Consider the following 20,582-nt stretch of genomic DNA (forward strand, 5'->3'; position numbering starts at 1 on the left):
TGTGATGGTGGAGTCCTGAAAATAGTATGAAGCAGCACAAGGTGTGGGTTGCTCTAATTGATCTTTGGCGGGATTGTGCGGAAGTCCTCGGCTTCTCTGTCTCCCTCCTCTCCTGGTGTATTGGTTGCCAGGTGACCTGCAGCTTCAGGGAACATGCGTGGACCGGGACTCTCAGTTTAGAGGCAGCCTAGGCTGCCATGGAGTGGCTTGGTGGACAGGGGAATCGAGAGACTCTTTCCACTCCTCCCACCACCACCGAGCATATGCGGCAATTATTGGTGGTGCATGCCCAGATGGCACATTTACCTGCAACTGACCCTGCATGCAACATCAGCCATATTTTGTTAAGACATGTGGCCCCAGACCACTGAGTAAATGCCCAGTGTGCCCTATGGCCAGTCCGGGCCTGACTGTGACCAATCTGTCACTGCAGCTCTTTTTCACAATTTATGACTGGGAGCCAGTGGGATAGGCTCACAATTACATCATTACTATAACAGTCAATCACAGTGACCACGTGACCAGGATGCCCCTGTTACACCTCAGTTACAAACTCAAAGGACTGGCTTTTGCCACCAGAAAAGGTTTACTAATGAGTAAAATTACTTTCAAATTTCACTGTTTAGGAAGAAAAGTTGCAGTAGAATGTGGTGTTCAGTTTTAGAACTTACAGTTGCCCGTGAGATGTGACCACAGTTCTTGAGTTACTGGGTGTGTGCTGGTTCCTCTAAGTAGCTCATAGACTCCCTTCTCAGTTTTGGAGCAATGGTTAAAGAGGAATTTTATGTATGGATATTTTTATGTAGGTACATTGATGCAGCATGTATCTTTGCATGTTCTCAATGAATACAAAATATTTTCTGGACGAGGTGGAGAGCATGACACCGCCTTGCTTCTTTACCTCATTCAATCAGTGAATGTTTTGCATTCATTGAGAAAATGCAAAGCAATCTTTGAATGGCACCTGTGATAAACAGGCCACCTCCTGTGTTCACAATGCAGAAGGGCAGGAACTCAGCACAGGACCCAGAAGCTAGTGGAGACCACTTTAGCAGTGATGCCTACTATGGTGGTTTCCAGCTTCTAGAGGGATCCCACAGATATGGTCCAGGCTGGACCAATGTAACTATGTAAACATATCCATATTTTCTGTTGTCTTCTTTAAACACAAGTTTAGATGCTGCCAAACAAAGCTTGGAAAAAACAAAAGCAAAATTACACATGTTGTACTTCGGTATTGCTCTAGAGCAGTCTTTCTAAACCAGGGTTCCATGGGATCCTGAGTTTTCTCAAAAGGTTGCCAGGACTCCTTAAGCAATGAACAGTTTTTGTCTCTCAGTAACCACTGACACCAATAATCTTTTTAGCTGTCTGAGAGGTGGGCAGTCTTCTAATACATCAGCAATGTAAAGGAGGTCCTCTTTTTACTAACCATAATCTAAGAGACCATTACAGTGACCACAAATATATAGGAACTATTTTCCAATGGCCACCAATGTAAGGGGACATGTTTCCACTGACCATCGATGTAAGGTGGAATTTCTACACTGGCCACTGATGTAAGGGGGTGTTTCTCCACTATCGATGTAAGGGGGCATATTTCCACTGACCACCATTGTAAGGGGGCATTTCTCCACTGACCACTAATGTATGAGGGCATTTCTCCACTGACCAACAATGTAGGTGGACATCTTTCCACTGACCACTTATGTAAGGGGGAATTTCAACACTGGCCACTGATGTTGGTGAGTGTTTCTCCACTGACCTTTGCTGTAAGGGGGTATCGCTCCATTGATCATCGATGTAAGGGGGCATTTCTCCACTGACCACTAATTTATGAGGGCATTTCTCCACTGATTACCAATGTTTATCAGGTCAAACACTATACAGTTTTGTCCTATAGAGCAGGATAGTGTTAATAGAAAACAACCTGCTCTGGTATGCCAGATTCATAATTCATTTAATATATCTTCAACTTGCTGAGCATGCTTGTTTATTTTGAACTGTAGATATGATAATTTAGCAGGATTTTCCCAACAGCTAAAATAGTTTTGAGGGTTCCTCTGTGTTAAAATGGTTGATAATGGCTGCTCTACAGCCCCTTTGCCTTGTAGTAAATACAGTCCGTGGAATATGCAGCAAATATTGGCACAGTTACAATCATATTTATATTTTATGTCTAGTCTTCATATTCTGAAACATCAGGAATCATATTTCGATAGTGTCACACTTGAGTCCATTCTACCAGGAGCCACTGATCATCCTATATGTGACTGTCATTCTGTACAATTACATTAGCAGGTTGGATACGTCTAATGTTAGTAAAACATATCCTTAACAGACTTGTAAGGAAGGATGCTTTGTCTTGCAGCATACATTTGTGTAACCTTGTGAAGTGCATTAATAAATATGCCTCCAGGGATAATGCGGTTCTGTGATATTATGAGGTTATTCACATAGGCATTTGTGCTTATGTAGGACATACTAGGCATGAATAAATGCCTGTTCCAATTTGGGTCACACATGTATGAAGGACTACGATGCTTTGACTCCTATGGCAGAAACACATGTATGTAGTGGCTTATTTACTAAAGGAGTCATTTTTGTGCTGGTTTCTCAAATTTCCTTATTTCCAAAGTCTAGACAGCTCAGTAAAGGTAGTAATATATGAAAAAACAGAACTTTTCTCTTGAACTTGGGGATTATATAGCAGTGTACGAAACTATTCAGTCTTGCACAAATGTACAGGTTCCTCTCCTTTAGTTTGATTTCACTGCACACTGCAAGCCTCTTACAGTTTGCTGCATCTAGCCTGTCTCATTTCCTGGCTGAAGGGTGTCCAGCATCATCTAGTACTTTCCTCCCCAGCCTTAGTGCCCCAGGCCAACCCCTTTATTAATTGGATACTGATTCGTTCAGTTATGTAAGCTCAGCGTCATATGTGGGCGATACCTAGGATGGTCTGTATGAAAATGCGCCCTGCCCAGGAATGCCTACTCTTCCAGACTGACATCTACCCATCAAGGTATTTTAATATTTGCACTGCCCCTACCAAGAGCTGTCTCATTCTTCGGGTCAGGGTTTAGGGCTCTTGGGAGGAGCACAGGGTGCTGTGATGTTTTCAGGGAGCAATGTATGGCATTCAGCTGGCCCATCCCATCAGTCTGCATTGCAAGGAGAAGCACGGAGGTCAAGTCTGATATAAGGTATGTAAAGAAAACAGTTTTTATTTAACAATTACATTTGTTTGAATGAAGAATATCTTGACCCAGCAGTTACTCCTGGTATATATCTGCAGGGATCTACTAGATATTCCCACAAGACATTGGTATACTGGTGTAGTATGTCTGAAATATTGGTGCACTGGTATAGGCAACAGTATGGGACCCTTTCAGGAATAGTACCACCCTATAGTTGCTGGGAAGCGACACTCTGCCCCCCTTTGAGTGTTGTGGCAAGTGTTTATATGGCCAAGTGGGGGGAACCCTACAGTGCTGTGCATAGGATATTGTTCCTTTTTATGTGAGTCCTGCACGAGAAGGAACACGTTGACTTGGGTAGCTTAGACTGTAAATTCACCTAGGAAATTATGATGTTATCGCTGAATAAAGCTTTGGCCATGCTCTGGAGATCCTTAGTGTGTTAGTGATATACTTCTTGCTTTTGATATCTTCGGTTTCCAGCCAGTGGTCACTGCACCTACTTACATTTACCGCCATTTTTCAAGAATGTGTGCGTTGTAAATGTTGTGCTTCCCCCTTGGGGAAATGGAGGCTTCCACTCTATAGGCATTCCTCCTTATTAGGATGGCTGTCACCTTTTCTGCTGGAGGTGTGGTGTGGGAATTCTCATCTCTCTCCTCCAAAGGATTGCTGTAACTCATCTTCTTCCTTTCCTTCATAGCATAAGAACTGTTGTAGCTTGTTCATCCATGGCTGCTGTTCACTTAAATGAGAAGTACAGCCAAAGCTCTTTTGGCTGTACTTCTCCTGTGGATCACAGGAGTGAAGTTCATTCTGCACTCCTGGGACCCATTTTCAGCTGACAGCGAGTTGAAGCCAACTGTCAGCTGACAGCATTCAGCTGGTCCAGGCTGGGGAAAGATTCTGACTGTAAACACGAGCTCCACCCCAGAGTCTGGAGTGGCACCTGGCTCAGCCTCTCAATGAGCTGCTGAGAGCCTGAGCCTGCTGCTCCCTCCTCATCCACAGCCCAGAGCTCCAATGAGCGCTGGGGGGGGGGGGGGGGGCAGAACAGAGAGTGGTGACTGACAGTCACCGCTCTCTGCTCAGAGCGGATGTGAAGACTCAGCAATCAGCAGTGATGTGATCACTGAGTTTTCGTACTTAGAGGCAGCGGGGGACAGATGAAGCATCGGACCCATGCTGCATCCACCTAGGTAAGTATAGATGAGGTGGAAAAAGCCCACTTCTCTTTTAATGTTGGTATTTTCAATCATGTCCAATGGGGGACTACTAGGGGAGAAAATCCATTTTTTTGTATTTCTCCTAAAACTGAGAAAAAAACACTCTTTTAGTAATTATGTATTTTAGTACATCATTAAAGGGATTCTGTGAGTGTAGAAACATGGAATATGGATAGAGTTGTCATTGTTAACTTATATTTGAAGGTAAAGGTTCCAAAGCTTGGTGATTGGCTGATCCAAAACAAGCCTCAGTAAAATCTCCCTCTGCTTGCAGACAGCTGCAATTGCATGACCATTCAGTAGCAGAAAATTGGTAATATTTCTGTGTAACCATTTGCCAAATTGTTCAGTAGAAGATTAAACTTTTAGTCTACTCATAGTCGAGGGGACGTAATAAGGGGAGATTTACTAAAAGTGGAATGTGCAGAATCTTGTGCAGCTCTGCATAGAAACCAATAAGCTACCAGGTTTTATTGTCAAAGTTTAAATAACAAGTTGAATTTAAAAGCCAATTAGCTACCATGCACAGCACACACCAGATTCTGAGTGCTCCACTTTTAGTAAATCTTCACCATAGTTACCTGTTGAAGCGCAATTGAGGTGTAAGTAGAATACAAGTGTTTACGCATGGACGGCATTCAGATTTGTATCTGTTTTAAGGAGTAGATTCATAGCACTGGAACCTGAAATGCCCAAATTTTTTACATCTAGAATATATTTAGGAAGCGTATGTGTATCAAAGGATTACCACAATCTCCTCAGGTTGTGAAAAGAATCTTTGAATCTGGATTTGAAGCACCACACCAAAATGTTTGAGTCTTAAATGCAGTTTATTCCAAACAAAGGCAAAAAAGTGTTGGCATTTGTACCAAAATACCCACTAGCAGGTACCAGCCAATGATTTATGGCCAGGACTTGCTAATCGGTTTTGTAAATCACAGTACAGAGCCCTGTGTTTAATACCAGCACAGGGCTCTGCATACGGAGCAGCAATGTGGCTGTTTTTTCCCCCAGGGAGATAAAAGAGTCACATCTCTTAGTAAAAGCAGCACATATTACATACATTACACAAAGTTAGGCACACAGTTAACCCTTTGATTTCCCCTGGATGTTAACCCCTTTCCAGGCAGTGTCATTAGTACAGTGGCAATATATAGTATTATCAATTATCATGATCAGTGTCACTTAGTTCCCACCCAGTATAAGTTAGTGTCAGATTTCCCGGTGAACTATCACAGTCCCACTATAAGTGATTGGCCACTATTGACTGCCATTGCTAGTATAAAAAAGAAATAATACAAATTCCAGTATATTTACCATCGTTTGTAGGTGCTATCATTTTCACACAAACCAATCAATATACACTTATTGGACATGTAGCAGAATACGTTGGCCTAAATTTATGAAGGCATTGTATTTTTTAATGGATATGTTTTAAAGCAGAAAGTAAAAAATATTATTATTATTATACAGGATTTATATAGCGCCAACCGTTTGTTCAACGCTTTACAATATAACGGGATACAATACAGTAACAATACAGTTCAATACAAGAGGGATAGGAGGGCCCTGGTTTTTTTTCGAAATTTTTGGTCTTTTTTCATCTATATAATAAAAAAATTTAAAAATCCAGCAGTGATCCAATAACACCCTAAATAAATCTCTATTTGTATGAAAATGTGATATAAATTTCATTTGGGTACAGTGTTGCATGACTGCTAGCTTAAGTGGTTAATGTTTAAAATTTAAAAGTTAATTTTGGTCTCAACATTTTGGTGTGGTGCTTCAGTTCCAGATTCATTCCTTTCATATTTGTATCTGACTGAGATGGTCTGAATTTAAATTGTGACTAAGCTGGAACATGATTCATCTAGTGTTCATCCCTGAAAGCTTGTCTATTGTTATAAAGAGATATGTCTCATTTATTCTAATTCTATAAATGCTGCAGATTTTTACATAAACTTTGACAAACTTTTTTTCCTTTTATTTGCTGTTTTTCTATGTTAAGAGAAATCCAGCAAGTATTCTTGTCATTAATTCACTAAAGCTGGCCATAGACAGTTCAAATCCCACTGAACTGGCTGAGATTCAAAACATCTACGGGCAGGCTGATTGTACCCAAGTCATTTGTGGTTCAACTTAGGTAGAACCAGCATGTTGAATTTTTCATGCGATTAGTGCTAGTAGCTACTATAGCTGGTAGCAGTAATCACTGTGTTCTCCCAAAGGGGATAGCTCCCCCTGCCCCCCCCACCAGGAGAACACAATAGATCCCTGGGAGGGATTCCTCCATCAACACTGACTGTGATGATGGGGGAATCAAGCAATTGTCTTTCCTGCAACCTATGTGTGGCCTGCCTAAGTTCAAGATAAGGTATAGCTAAAGGCAAATTTTTTTTTAGATTTGGATAGAGTGGATGGATGGAGCTTGTAGGAGTGCCCACAGAGAAGAGGGGACAGGAGGAAGGGAACACGGATATAGATTGATAATGACGAAAGTTAGAAACCAGGAGAGTGGTGCGGTTTTGGAGTTATTTGAGGTATTTAGGATTCATGGGAGAAGTTTGTTATTGTATGTGTTTTCTTTTTCCTAGATTATGTTTATCTGATGTTCTTTTTCTTTTTGTTGTATTTTGAAGGAAAAAAACACAATAAAAGATATAATAAAAAAAAAAGAACCCCATCAGGTTTTCATTGTTGTCCTTGTTTTGGAAATCCACTCTCTCTAATTGCCCTCATCAGCAATGTCACTGGGAATGAAAGTGAGGGTAAATCCGTAAACTTGAGCTTCCACCAGAACAAAAATAGAGAGGAAATCTTCAGTGGCATGACAACTGTCTCAAGGGGATTTACCCTGCATTGGAACAGTATTCCCTCCAATTTACTGTTGGGTCCACAGGACAGGAAGTGAAAGGAAATCTCCCTAATAAGACACAAAATGGCATTGTTTTTAACCCTCCCTTATTCTGTCTAAAATGGAAAAAAATGGCTTTAGCTATATCCTAATGTAACTGTTTCTCTGCATCACTGTTATAGATATTTTTTGCATTCTCTAAATTCATATGCAAATTTATACAAACATATGTATACAGTGAATAACGTTTTCGTGAATTGTAGCAGCAGTATCCTGGGTCTTTTCTCTGCCGTTTGGTACGTCATGTGAAGAATACGCTCTGTTTTTTAAATTTCTCTGCTCGCGAATGTGAAGACAATCATTTTACAGCCAGGATCACATTGTCATACTTCACACAACTAAATTGGGTTTAAACAGAAATGTGACTTACTTGTGACTCTCTGAAAGGACTTAACATCAGATATATATTTTCATATTAAAGGGTATGCAATTCCTAACAATAAAGTTATTTCCTATATTTGCCCCTTTTGTTTGAAATAGTTTTCTTATATTAGTTTGATGAGTGCAAAAAAATACCACCTTTGTTGACTATCAAATACCTCCTCCCCATGTTATGGAGATGAGTAGAGGAGAAAACTGTTGTGAAGACCAATCATGCTTTTTGTCTTTCCCTTGACAATGATGCTTGTCCATAGATGCAGCATGGTAATTGTTGTTACCCTAGGACAGGAAGTGTGTTACTGGCAGGATCACCAGGTGAAAAATCTGGAAAACCACCACATCTAAGGACATCTAAAAACATTTATTTGTACTTTAGGTAGAGTAGGGAAGACATAAAAACCATGTCTGCTAATTTTTTGCTGTCTGTATCCCATTGTTGAGATTCAACAGAAAGCGAGAAGAAAGTTCTACAAAGTTAGGGGAGTTTCAGTTGTCATCTGAAAAGGTGTCCCCACTGGAAGATTCCCCTCACCTCTTGTTCTGGCGGCAGCTTTAAAATTTGGGGTATTGCGTCATATTGTGTCTCATTGACAGTGGTCATCGGGACAAATAGGAGAAGGTGAATCTATTTGACAACACAAATAGCAATAAAACCTGACAGGAGCTCTAAAGGTTTCCCACTTTATCAAGAATTTTTTTTTTTATTATTTAAATTTTTATTTCTTTATTCATTACACAAACAATATAAAATCACATTAAGCCTCAAATAGATGCATCTCTTAGTATATATATAAACCCTCACCCCCCCCCCCCCACCCCCAACCCACCTTCTCCCAATACCCCCCTCCCCATCTACTCTTAAATCTATCTGTATCTAGAGGTGATCCCTCTTTAGACCTTTATGACATCTTTAAAACTACCAAGTCTTCTATAGTACAACCTTTGCTCTTAATAATTCTGTATACTTTTCCGAGGTCTTAAATTTCATCCAACCACTCAACGTTTTCCTAAACACCTCGATTTTATCCTCCTCTATACATCTTAATTCCTCCATTCGCGCAATACCCTCCACTCTGTCTATCCAATCCTCGATACTTGGGACCTCCTTCGCCAATCAAGAATTTTAAAGTGGTTGCAAAAGCAGACGTTTTTTACCTTACTGCATTCTATACAGTAAGATAAGGAACCTTCTGCATGTGGCTCCCCTCGCAACCCCCCTAAATACATACCTGGGCTTAATCTCGATCCAGTGATGTGCAAGAGGCTCTCTTGTTCCTCATTGGCTCAGATACAGCAGCAGATGCTGTTGGCTCCCACTGCTGTCAGTCAGAGCCAGTGAGGAGGGAGCGAGGGGCAGGGCTGTGCCTCCCTGTGTGTGTCTTGAACACACAGAGCAGGGCTTGGGAGCAAGCACACATAAGTGCCCCCATAGCAAGCAGCTTGCTGTGGTGGCACTCGACAGGGAGAGAAGCCAGGAGTGCCAGTGGGGGACTCCAGAAGGGTAGTAAATTTAGGTTAAAAAAAGGAAATAAAATAACTCACATCTGGTGAGATTGTGGTTTTTCCATAGGGTGAGACATGCAACCTTCCAAGGGCTAGAATTGAAGAAAACCCCTGTCTCCATGCAGATTAAGGTTGGTCATCCTTTATGACTTGAGTGTCCTGATCCTAGATTCTCTGAGGGCTCTCAGATAGGCGGTAAACCTGCTGAATCCAAGAAGGTAAAAAAGTTGTCCGAAAAGGCAGAGGCACCCGTTGTGGTGTGTAATGCAAATATACTGTAGTATACTTAGGGATGTATAAGAGCAGGGGTGGCTAGAGTTTGCCCAATATAATAGAGCGTTATTTCACTGAAAAGATGTTTCACTGAAAAGATGTTTCTTGACTCACAAACGCCACTTCCTCAGTTTATGGTGATACGCAAAAGTCTGTAGGTACAAATCTATGTAATTTGTACCTATGATATATCACCATAAACTGAGGAAGTGGTAGAACATGGTAGTGTTTCACAGAGAGAACAGAATTTGTACAACTGAATGGACTATTCATAGTCTGGTGAACATATATACAGTATCTGTCTTAATTAAGGCGATTTAGAATGATAACAAAAACACAGAAAAGACCTAACACCTGTAGCATTTTCATTTATTTTTTATCATAATTATTATCATTAATATTAATTTTTCTTAATTGAATAACACTGACACCTTAAGCCCTGATTCATACCTGAGTGTTCTGTAGTTTAAAGCTCCAAAACACTAAACAACCAAAATCCAATGCTTTGAAATTTTACCTATTCATACATTACTGTTCAGGCACCTGTAGCTCAACTTCTGAAGCTCAGAAAGGTACATAAGCTGCTTTTGAAGACGAATGGGGCTTTAGGCCCCATAAACTTCAATGGGAGAGCCTGAAAAACACATGAAAATGGCGGAAAATTTGCATTTTTCAAGCCTAAGCAGTCATCTCCTCCTAGTAACTAGCTTTCCAGCTCAGGGCATTTATTTGTGCTTCTGACTCGTGTATGTGAAGCAGTTTCAAATTGGATCATATGGAGTCTTGTGTCTATTGCATTTAAATTGCTTGCTTATATTTTGGTAAATACAGCATGCTCTACTCTACCGTGTCTGAACTGTGTTTTCCCAATTCTAATGAATGTGAACTCCAAAAAAGTAAGTGAAAAGGTCAGAAGCAACTCAAGCTGATCTTACATTCACAACATTTTTTAAACCAGGTAACATGAACATAAATCCCTGTAGTGAATCATCCACATCACACTGTGCTTTAAAAGAGTTTATAATCTTGTCCAAGCCAAAGCCATACAGACTAGCACACGGTGTAGGACCAGGTTGGGCATATGTTAACTGACCTACCAGTGTGTTTTTTAATATGAATCCATATTATTTGTAGAACTTTCTGCATACCTTTGGAGAATATTCAGATTTCATGCAGATAGAGTGCTTTTCGACATGTTCATGCACAGGACTTTTTTTTTGTTTCAGGAAAATAAATAAACTTATTTTCTAGCTCTTAGCTTTCATTACAGTGATCATATATTTCAATTTATTTTAAATACAAATGAAATGATTGTCCACAGCAGTCATTATCAACAAGGGCTCTGTGGGACCCTAGGGTTCCTCCAGAGTTTGCTTGGGGTTCCTTGTGCTGTGGCTAATAGACCTCCCTTTGGATGGCGCCTTCATAGTTCTGGAGTTAACACCACTTGGCAGAGCCAGTGGCATTACACACTGATATTTTTAGCTGTCTGTAAGGGTGGCATTCCTACCATCACTGTAAGAGAAGACACTCTAGTTTAGCAAGGGTTCCCCAACACCAGAAAATGTTTTCAAGGGTTCCTCTATGGAAAAAAGGTTGAAACGGACTGGGCCAGTGTGAAAATTCAGGTTTTGTCTACTACTCTGTGAGAAAATTACACAAGGAATCTAAATGGTCATTATGTGCAATTTTAATTTTAATTTTTTTTTGTTCCTGGGTTCTCTTCTTCATTTGTTTTTTAAATAGGCCCAATATCATAGACCGTTTACTGCAGTGACTGCTCATTAGATCATGTTTTTGTCTTTTTATATGCTAGGTATGTGTACAGTAGTTTTTTAAGTTCACATACATTATGGAATAAAGAACTGATTGTGATTTAATGTACCTTCATAACAATCTTTTTTTCTCAACATTTTTTAAATGAGGGAGAAAGAAATGCACACACATGAAGAAGCAAGGACTTTTGTTTAGTTTTCCCAACAAGTATACAGTAAATGGAATCTGCAGTTTTAGAAAGGTCAATAATTAAAGCATATCTAAAGACAAAACTTTTTTTTCTCATTTTGAAGAGAGTAGGCAGTGTCAATTTTTATGGTCCTTGCCTTGATTTGGAGAAACTCATTCACTTCCTGTTCTGGCGATGCGACAGAAAGTTAGAGGAAATTCCTCTATATTCCTCTATATCATGTTATCATATGAAAAAGTATCCTGTTCTCTTTGTATTGCTTCATTTGTGAGAAATCTCTTGTGTCCCTATCAGCCCCTCTGCTTTCCTGTTATAAGCAAGCTGACCACACTAAGCAGAACACACTATGGTCAGTGTTTTAGCTGTGCTGGAAACTGAGCCTGCTCTCCTCCAGTGATCAGACTTGTGCTGACATGCCCCCCCCCCCCCCAAAGTCTTTCCCTGGGAAGATCAGTGTCCTGCTTTTCTCCTCCCTCAGCTCTTATGGAGCTGAGAGCAAAGGCTATGTATTCACTAAAAAAAGGGGGGGTGGGGTGTATATTAGGGGTCACTAAACTTTCTAAACAAAGGCCCAATTTTAGTCCCACAGACTTTAGGGGATGCATACTGTGCCCAGTGGGAGTAAACAATGCACCATGTTTGGTGTCAGTGGAAGAAATGGTGCCCCATCATTGGTGTATCTGGAAGGAATAGTGCCCCATTGTTGGTGTCATTGGAAGGAATAGTGCCCAATCAATGGTGTCAGTGGAAGAAATTATAGTCCATTGTATCAGTAGGAGGAATACTGCCCCATTGCTGTTGTCATTTCAAGAATAACACCTCAAGTGCCGGATAAAAGCAAGCAAAGGGCCACAGTTTGGAGACCACCAGTGTGCATAATGTTTTTCATATCTATACACAAATGTTTTTCCTTTCATTTCTATTTTAAATTAAGTGGGTTGTTTTACAAGGCAAAGGTTTACAATCACTTTAACATGACAGGGGCATCAATCCTTCCAGACTCTATTCAAAACTTAATAAAATAAAGTTTTGCCCATAGATACACTTTAGGCATCAGTAATTATTATAACTTGTCCTTGAAAACCTCTAACAATAACTATGAAATGTTGTCAGAACTCTGCTTTGTATATATAGTTAGGCACAATGCTGTACACTGACTGGAATCAGACGTAGAATGATGTGTCTTGACATAAAACAGCAGGTTTTTTCCCAGTATACTGAGAGCCAAATAAATAACATGCATTGTTACACTGACTGACCTGCTTTTTGCTCTCGGGCCTATGAGCTGACTGTGTAAAACCTGTCTATGCAGCATTTCTACAAAACATGCCCCTCTCTCATTACTTGGCCTACAAAGGCAACCTGATTAGAGATCTGCTGTAGCTGTAGTTCTTGTCCCCAACCCTGCTACTAGTTATTTTTTATGCAGTGCTTTGCCAAAGAGAAACACTGAATATAATTAGTGTATTTCTGCGGCAGAATTTGTTACAAGATAAGAATTTTCAGATTAGACCCACTACAGCTAAAAATGTAGAACGCGCATAATGTAATTGAAAGCTTTTGTGGGTACACATAAGGAATTTCAGAACACATTTTATAAAAAATCATGTTCTATTCAAATAACTGTGCTAAAACAAGCCACATTCCAAATATATTTAGATATTCTAAAGCTCTGATATTACATAAGTAACTCTACCAGCTCATTACCTTTGCCTGCCCTGATACGTCCTGATATATACTTTGGTGGGACAATACCTTTGGCCAAACAGTGAAGCTATGCATATGCTCCGTAATGACTGTTAATGTGTATTGTGCATCAAAAGCACGTCAAAGCCACATTTATATCACATTAGGAATGATTCCGTATGCTGGAAAATCTATCATTTTATGGCAACATTGTCTAAAACAGCAGCAGCTGGCCAAGTCATGCAAATTTCATTAAGCAACAAAACTGATGTGCTGAAGACCGCAGTTCACACACAGACTACAAACTACAAATACCGTACCTGCAGATGTTTAAAAATCAGGTACTTACCAGTGCCTGGAGTCCAGGGCTGTCTTCCCACAGTGATCTCTTTTTTGCTGCTGCGGGTCCAAGAGCTGCCATATTGGATATTGCAGCCAGCTGTGGCTTCATGAAGAACCTTTCTGAAGCAGCCTCCTGGGACATGTGGGGAGGGTAGGGGGCGAGACAAGTTTTAATATTTGCGCCTACCTGGGAATTGCGGAAAAGGGAAAAAATTGGTACTCACTCCCTACAAAAAACTGTTGGGGGAGGGGGGCATTTTAACTTGTGCTGTCAGTGCATGGTGTGGTGAACTCTTACAGTGTTTAAAATGGACACATTGCATTTGCAAACTGCTATTGCAGGTCTATATATAGGTGGCCATAAAGGGATTGAAATTTGGTTTGTTCAGCAGGGACCAGCTGGATTTCAGCCCATGTATGGGCAGGGTGGTCGTACAGAAGCTGATCTACCAATCAACTTCTCTACAATTAGTCTGTTGGTTTTTTTCTAAACATTCAGTGCCGTTGGCTATAGCTAGTGGCACTGATCAATGCTGATCAATGTATTCTGATGGCGGGGAAGGCTTCCCGCTGTTAGAATACAATAACTCAGTTGGAATGATTCCTCCATCCACATTGAGTGTGTGAATTTTTTCAACCCGCTGGTTGAACAAAGAAAAACAAAAAGTGAATGTATGGCCTGCCTTACTCCCCTCCCATAGTTTCCACTCTCTTTCTCTCTTAGATATAATGTTTTGACCATGAGTAGACAGTTTAGGTTTTTTCATATGAAGTCCTCCCAGATCGTGCTTCCCATGTGCCTGCGGGGCCATGCGGCAGTGAGATCTGTCACCAGCTGTGTACATCAGACAGAGCGATTACTGATCTGTGTACTGGCCCACTCTTGGTGCCATATGACCACTGTGAGCAATCACAGCAGGCCACATGACAATTGAAACAATGGATGGCTTCCTTTCATGCCATTCTATGTGTACAATTGTGTTGCTAGCTGTAATTGGTCACAGTGATCACATGGTACAGACTGGGCCAATCACAGCCCATCTGGGCCATGTGATTAGCTGTGGCCAATCACAGCTAATCACAGCAAAAAAAAAAAACTGAATGAATTTCATTTGTACTTCTTTTGATTTCATTCAGTAAAATGTTTGCTTATAGCAATGAAATTAATTTCTATAAGTAATCATAATGTGTAAAATAAAAAATACTGATCACTTCCCCAGAGTAGTACAATGTTACTATGGTAACATTATATTGCTCTGGTCACCAGTCAGTGTCCCTGATCACCGCCACACCAGTTATATGATGATGCTGTACTGCACTGGTGACCCAAAAAAATAGTGTAAAATTGTTTTTTTTCATTTCTTCATTTTCCAAAACATTATGACAGTATATTGCAACTTCAAAAAGCTTTCCATGCCTCTTACTAAATACCTCAGACTGTCCACTTTCCGAAGGGTAATTTGGGGGATATCTGTACTGTCCTGACATGTTTAGGCCACAAGAAGTGAGTTTGGCTGTCAGTACATCAGGATTGATTGATTTCAGACATATACTGTATATACCATGGTTTGTGGGCTCTATAACCTTCCTACAGACTAAATAGTATACACTGATTTGGGTTGTTTTCACCAAAGAAATGTAGCAGAATACATTTTGGCCACATTTATAAAGAACAATTATTTAGCTGCAAAATTTTATAACGGAAACGAAAAAAATAAAAACCACAGTAGTGATCAAATACCACCAAAAGAAAGCTCTATTTGTGTGAATAAAATGATAAAAATTTAGTTCCCGTACAGTACTGCATGATCGCGCAATTGTCATTCAAAGTGAGACAGCGCTGAAAGCTGAAAATTGGCTTGGGCAGGAAGGGGGTAAAAGTCCCTGGTATTGAAGTGGTTAATGCAGGGAATACATTAAAGCCAGTGGTGTATTTAGGTTTGGTGCTGCCCTAGGCAACACAAAAATCATCTGCCCACATGGACACCAACCAACACAACCCCCCCTTCCCCCTCCCACGGAGAGAGGATGACCTTGACCAACAACACCCCTGCACCCCACCTGGGAGAGCCTTCCACTACACCCCCCCCCCCCCAGCGATAAACAGACACTCATCTTCACAGGCTCTACATACACCATCAAACAGGCAGCAACCTCTCTTGGATCCCACCTGGTTCCCATGGTGCACATATCCCTTCTTTCATGCCTTCTTCTAGGGGGAGGTGCTGCCCCCCTGAAAAGTTCTACCCTAGGCAAGTGCCTTTTTTGCCTTGTGGCAAATACACCCCTGATTAAAGCGGTATTAAACCTCAAACCAAGAATGTAATATATTGCAGTTTATCAATTGTCAGATATGGTGGCTACAATACTTTTCTTTTTTAGGCTTTTTTCTCTCTATTTTCCCTTGGTGATCTGGCCAGTAACACAACTCCTGTATAATGAAGGAGCACAGGGAGCACCTTTGGACAGCAGCACCCCTGTTAGTAGTAAATGGTTTGTCTCAACACTCTAAAATGCTATATTTGCAGGACAGCTTACTGGCTGGATCACCAGATAAAAATAAAGAAAAGAAAGCCTAAAAAGAAGACCAATGCAGTTGTCTCATAAGAATTCTTAAGGTGCAATATAATAAATGTTTTCTTTTTTTTTAATACCACTTTAAGGTAAAAACAGAGAAACTTTAGAACCACTTTAAGACGGATTAGTTTGGTCATTTTGCTTACTTGTTAGAAAGTGTGCTGGGGAGCCTCCATTGTATTGTTTTATATACATTATTTTTTTTCAGTTATTTTAGTAGTATTCCCATTAACACATGCTCTGTAGCTGGTCTGATTTAGTGAAGACCTGTAGTCTATATAGTGACTGTACTGAAATGGGGCTGATTTACTGAAACTGAAGAGTGCAAACTCTGGTGCAGCTCTGTTTAGAAACCAATCAGCTTCCAGGTTTTATTGTAAAAGCTTAAATCGAACAAGCTGAAGTTAGAAGCTGATTGGCTACCATACACAGCTGCACCAGATTTTGCACCCTCCAGTTTTAGGAACCCTAGGTTCACATCTGTGCAGGTGGTGCAGCTGCGGATCCGCACGATAATCCGTGCAGCCGCACCATCTGCACAGAGGAATGTGGACCCGCGGGTGGGTGCCATTAATTCTAATGGCACGCCACCCGCACTGGAAAGCGCAACTGTACTGGGAACCTAGGTTCCCATGCGGGCTGCCTTTTCCAAAGACGTGCGGGGACTTCTTCCCTACGTCTCTTGTGCCCGTGCAAAACGCGGCACACACGGCCGCATACATGTGGGGGTCAATCAGTGTACAGCTGCTACACAAGGCTGCAGCATAACATTTAGCAAACAACCTTCAACTTTCTATAAGAAATAACTACATGATGACAGTGTCTATGATGCAATAACTAGACTATTCTATTTGTCACCTAACAGTAGTAGTTTCTAGTATTATGTAGCACCTCTGATTAAATCAGTTTGATGATTGGAATATAGTTTGCCTAGGAAGCCATATTATGCAAAATGTTCTAGGTCTTTGCCAGTAATATTTGTAGAAATGGGAAAATTGATCTAATTTATTAAACAAATGTACCCATTTTAACGCGTTTCCTCTAATGTACACGTAATAAAACAGCCCAGAGATGTTCATCTAGATTCTGGCCCCACTTCTATGCATGACCCTCATTTCCCTTGTCTTTTTCTGTTTATGTTCATTTTCCCCCAGAAAACTGCTTTTACTGTTTTCCCCATTAACCCATTGTCATCTCCTGGACCCTCTTTTAGTGCCCTTGCTCTCCCTAGCTCTTATAAAGAGGTGCTTTGTATGCATTGCAGCAGCTTCATCCATCTTATCATGCCCACTGTTGCCTTGAAAAAAGGATTAATCGCCATCCTTGGTCCCAGCTTCCTGATTGACAGCTAAATCCCTATGCCTCCTGCTTAGCATGCGTCCAGCCCGCCTCGCATGACACTGCCACTGCCTCTCTCACAGAGCCGCAGCAGCACCAGAAGCAGCTTCTAAATCTGTGGAGGGCTCAGCTCATGCACAGCCCTATCTGCACGGAATCCAATTAAAATGCAAGAGAGACACTGAGACACACGCAGCTCTACTCTCTTCTCTTTTCTTCTGCTAGAGATTTCTGCATTTTCAAGTCCCAGCAGACATCCCCCCCTCTTTTCACTCCATAAGTGGTTGGAGCAAAGACGTGAAAAAAAAAGAAAAAAAATCAGAATTAAGATTAAAGAGGGGGAACAAATTACAGTGAAGGGGGAAAGAGAAACCTCGCGTCCCCCTTCTACTCTATCATGGTGGATGCATGGACAGTTTTGCAGAGCAAAGATTGACACCTCCAAATCTTCCAGCCCCCCGCCTCGACCATTACAATGTGTTGCACTGCACTATGACCTTGGATGTCCAAACTGTGGTGGTATTCGCTGTGATCGTGGTCTTGCTGCTGGTGAACGTGATTCTTATGTTTTTCCTGGGCACTCGTTGAACGGATTTCTCCCTCCGAGCCATCGGCAGGAGCTTGCAAGAGAGCACAATACAGTACCGAGCTCGCATTGCAACTGAGCCTCATCATGGACTCACTGTGATATGTATGACGTTGCTATATTATCTCTGCCTAAATCTTTTTTTAGTGTCCTATTAAACCCTTTCAATGCCTGAGGGGCCTTGCAGCACATTGCCTGGCTATGCATTGTCACCCTTTTGGTGGTGAGGGTTAATGTTTCTGACCGGTCTGAAGTCTTGGTGTTCTCAGTCTTTCATGCTTAGCATAGGACTAAAGAATGTTGGAAATACTTAGTCATTCTACCTTTTTACATTTACTTTTTAAATGGTAAAAGCATTTCTATAATCAATGTGTCATAAATGGTTATTTAGGCTGTTAGAATTTTGCTTTTAAGTCTCTTACGTGTAATTGTGCTTCTGCTTTGAGAAAATGTTTCCTAGCAATAGCAGGTACAAAGTAGAATTATAATGCTGAAAAAAAAAACATTAATAGGACTCTGCTAACAGCTTTGATAATCAGTAAAGTGCAGCAAGCTGTAGCAGCCAATCAAAATGTGTCTTTCATCACAGGAAAGCTTCTAGAATAGTGAAAGATGATTGTTGTTTGGTTGCCATGTGTTTCTGCACTTCTCACATTGTATTTTGTATCATACAATAAGCTGGAAAGGCTCTGAGGGGTTAACAGTGAATTGAGATGTGACAGCAAGAGAGCCTTAAGGGAGCATGTAAAAAGTTAAAGAGTTAAAGGGATGAGAGAAAATAATGGCATCTTGAAGGATAGAAAGGCATAAAATAATCAGAATAAAAGTATACTATTTAAGCAATGCAATAGAAGAGAAAGAAGCGATAATGATGTCTGTAGATCTTTGCCCTGAATTCATAGTAGATAGAGAATGAGACTGGGTGCCAGTGATAAAGGGCCGTTGTGTTTTTATCAGTCAGAGGTGATTGGATCTGGAATTGTATTTTTATTTAGAAAAGCAGTGCAGGGCTTTATCTTAGCTCAGGACACAGCGGGGCTGCGCAGGGTCTGTGACTCGAATCCAAAATGCAAGCCTTATCAGCACCCCCCCCGCCAACTGTTTGCTCTGCCTTTTGTATCGTATAAGGTGGCGCCTAAACTATCTAGTCTTAATGGCCTTTTAAAATGGATTGACTTGTACTTGGGTATTCTATGAATGTATAAACACGGTTTGAGCTGCCAGTGCCAGCCGCAGTTTCTTGTTTTATGTGTCTTCTTGTAGTCATTGACAAGACCATAAAAGATTGTCTTAAACAGAATTTTTTTTTTTTTCTGTAAGTGCTTTCATTGTGTTAAATATATAAATCATTATATGATAGCAGAAACAGTTTGACTTACTTAACATTGTACATATAAAGGTTGAATCAAGGCCAAGAGTTGGCTGTATACATGTTTTATGGCAGGGGTCTCCAAACTTTCTAAACAAAGGTTCAGTTTACTACAGAATCACATAGGAAACTGGTCCTTGTTCCTGTGTGATTCCTGTGTGTTCTCCTCCAGTGCGATTTGACAGCCCATTCATTTTAATTGGGCTGCAGATTGCACCGGAAAGCACAAAAAGTACTGCATGCACTACTTTTGAAAAATGCACCATACCAAATCACATGGTACTGCAGTACAATGCAGTCTGGTGCCCACAAATGCACTGCATTTGCGATCTGTGTTTGGCATTGCATTGACATCCCAAAGGCAGTGCATTTTGAATGTGGTGCTGGAAACGTGCACAAAACGCGCATTTCTGCGCAACATTCTGGTGTGAACAGGACTTCAGGGGAGCCGCATTGTGGTCAGTGGGGGTGGAATATGTCCCAGCATCAGTAATGGTAAACAATGCCTCAGGCATGGTGGTCAGTGGGGGTAAAACAAATTACATATCTCATGTGGTCAGTAACAGAAGTAATAGTGCCCCACCATTGGAATTAGTGGGAGAAATAGTGTCCCATCATTGGTACTAGTAGGGGAGATAGTTCCCCATCATTGGTAGTATTGGAAGAAATAGTGCCTCATCTCTGTTGTCAGTGGGAGGAATAATGCCCCATTGTTGGTATCAGTGGAAGGAATAGTGTCCCTTCCTTGGTATCAGTGGGAGGAACAGTGCCCCATTGTTGGTGTCAGTGAGAGGAGTAGTGCCCCTTCATTGGTATCGGTGAGAGGAATAATTCACCATTGCGGGTATCAGTGGGGGGAACAGTGCCCCTTTGTTGGTGTCAGTGAAAGTAGTGCCCCTTCATTGGTATCAGTGAGAGGAATAATTCACCATTGCGGGTATCAGTGGGAGGAATAGTGCTCCATCAGTGGTGTTAATGGAAGGAACTTTGCCCCACTGTTGGTGTCAATGGGACGAATAGTGCCACCGGGGGCCGAGTAAAGGCTGGCAAAGGGCCGCATCTAGCCATCAGGTTGCAGTTTGGAGAGCACTGTTTTAAAGATTCTGCTTTAATACAGTTTTGATGTAAACAGAAAGCCAAAGGTAAGGGTTGCATACTTGGTTATTGTAGTAAAACTTTATATATTTATCATTGACATGTATGCACATGCTTTCATCATTT

General features: G+C 41.0%; 2 protein-coding genes across 3 annotated transcripts in view; both read left to right on the top strand.

Annotated features, from left to right (window-relative positions):
• ARHGEF9 (Cdc42 guanine nucleotide exchange factor 9) overlaps nucleotides 1-20,582 on the top strand; it is a 490,351-nt gene that overhangs the window by 208,959 nt on the left and 260,810 nt on the right. The window lies entirely within an intron of this gene.
• LOC149456267 (uncharacterized) lies at nucleotides 17,502-17,994 on the top strand. Its single transcript, XM_089685192.1, has one exon. It carries the CDS (start codon nucleotides 17,815-17,817, stop codon nucleotides 17,992-17,994), a length of 180 nt encoding a protein of 59 aa, XP_089541318.1. The 5' UTR covers nucleotides 17,502-17,814.

Source organism: Staurois parvus, unplaced genomic scaffold (assembly GCF_062004578.1).
Source record: "Staurois parvus isolate SC_StPar_1 unplaced genomic scaffold, SC_StPar_1.0 ptg000365l, whole genome shotgun sequence".
Classification (NCBI taxonomy): domain Eukaryota; kingdom Metazoa; phylum Chordata; class Amphibia; order Anura; family Ranidae; genus Staurois; species Staurois parvus.

Excerpts from the sequence above, each read along its gene's own strand:
- LOC149456267 (XM_089685192.1), top strand. The coding sequence starts at position 17,815 with ATGGACAGTTTTGCAGAGCAAAGATTGACACCTCCAAATCTTCCAGCC.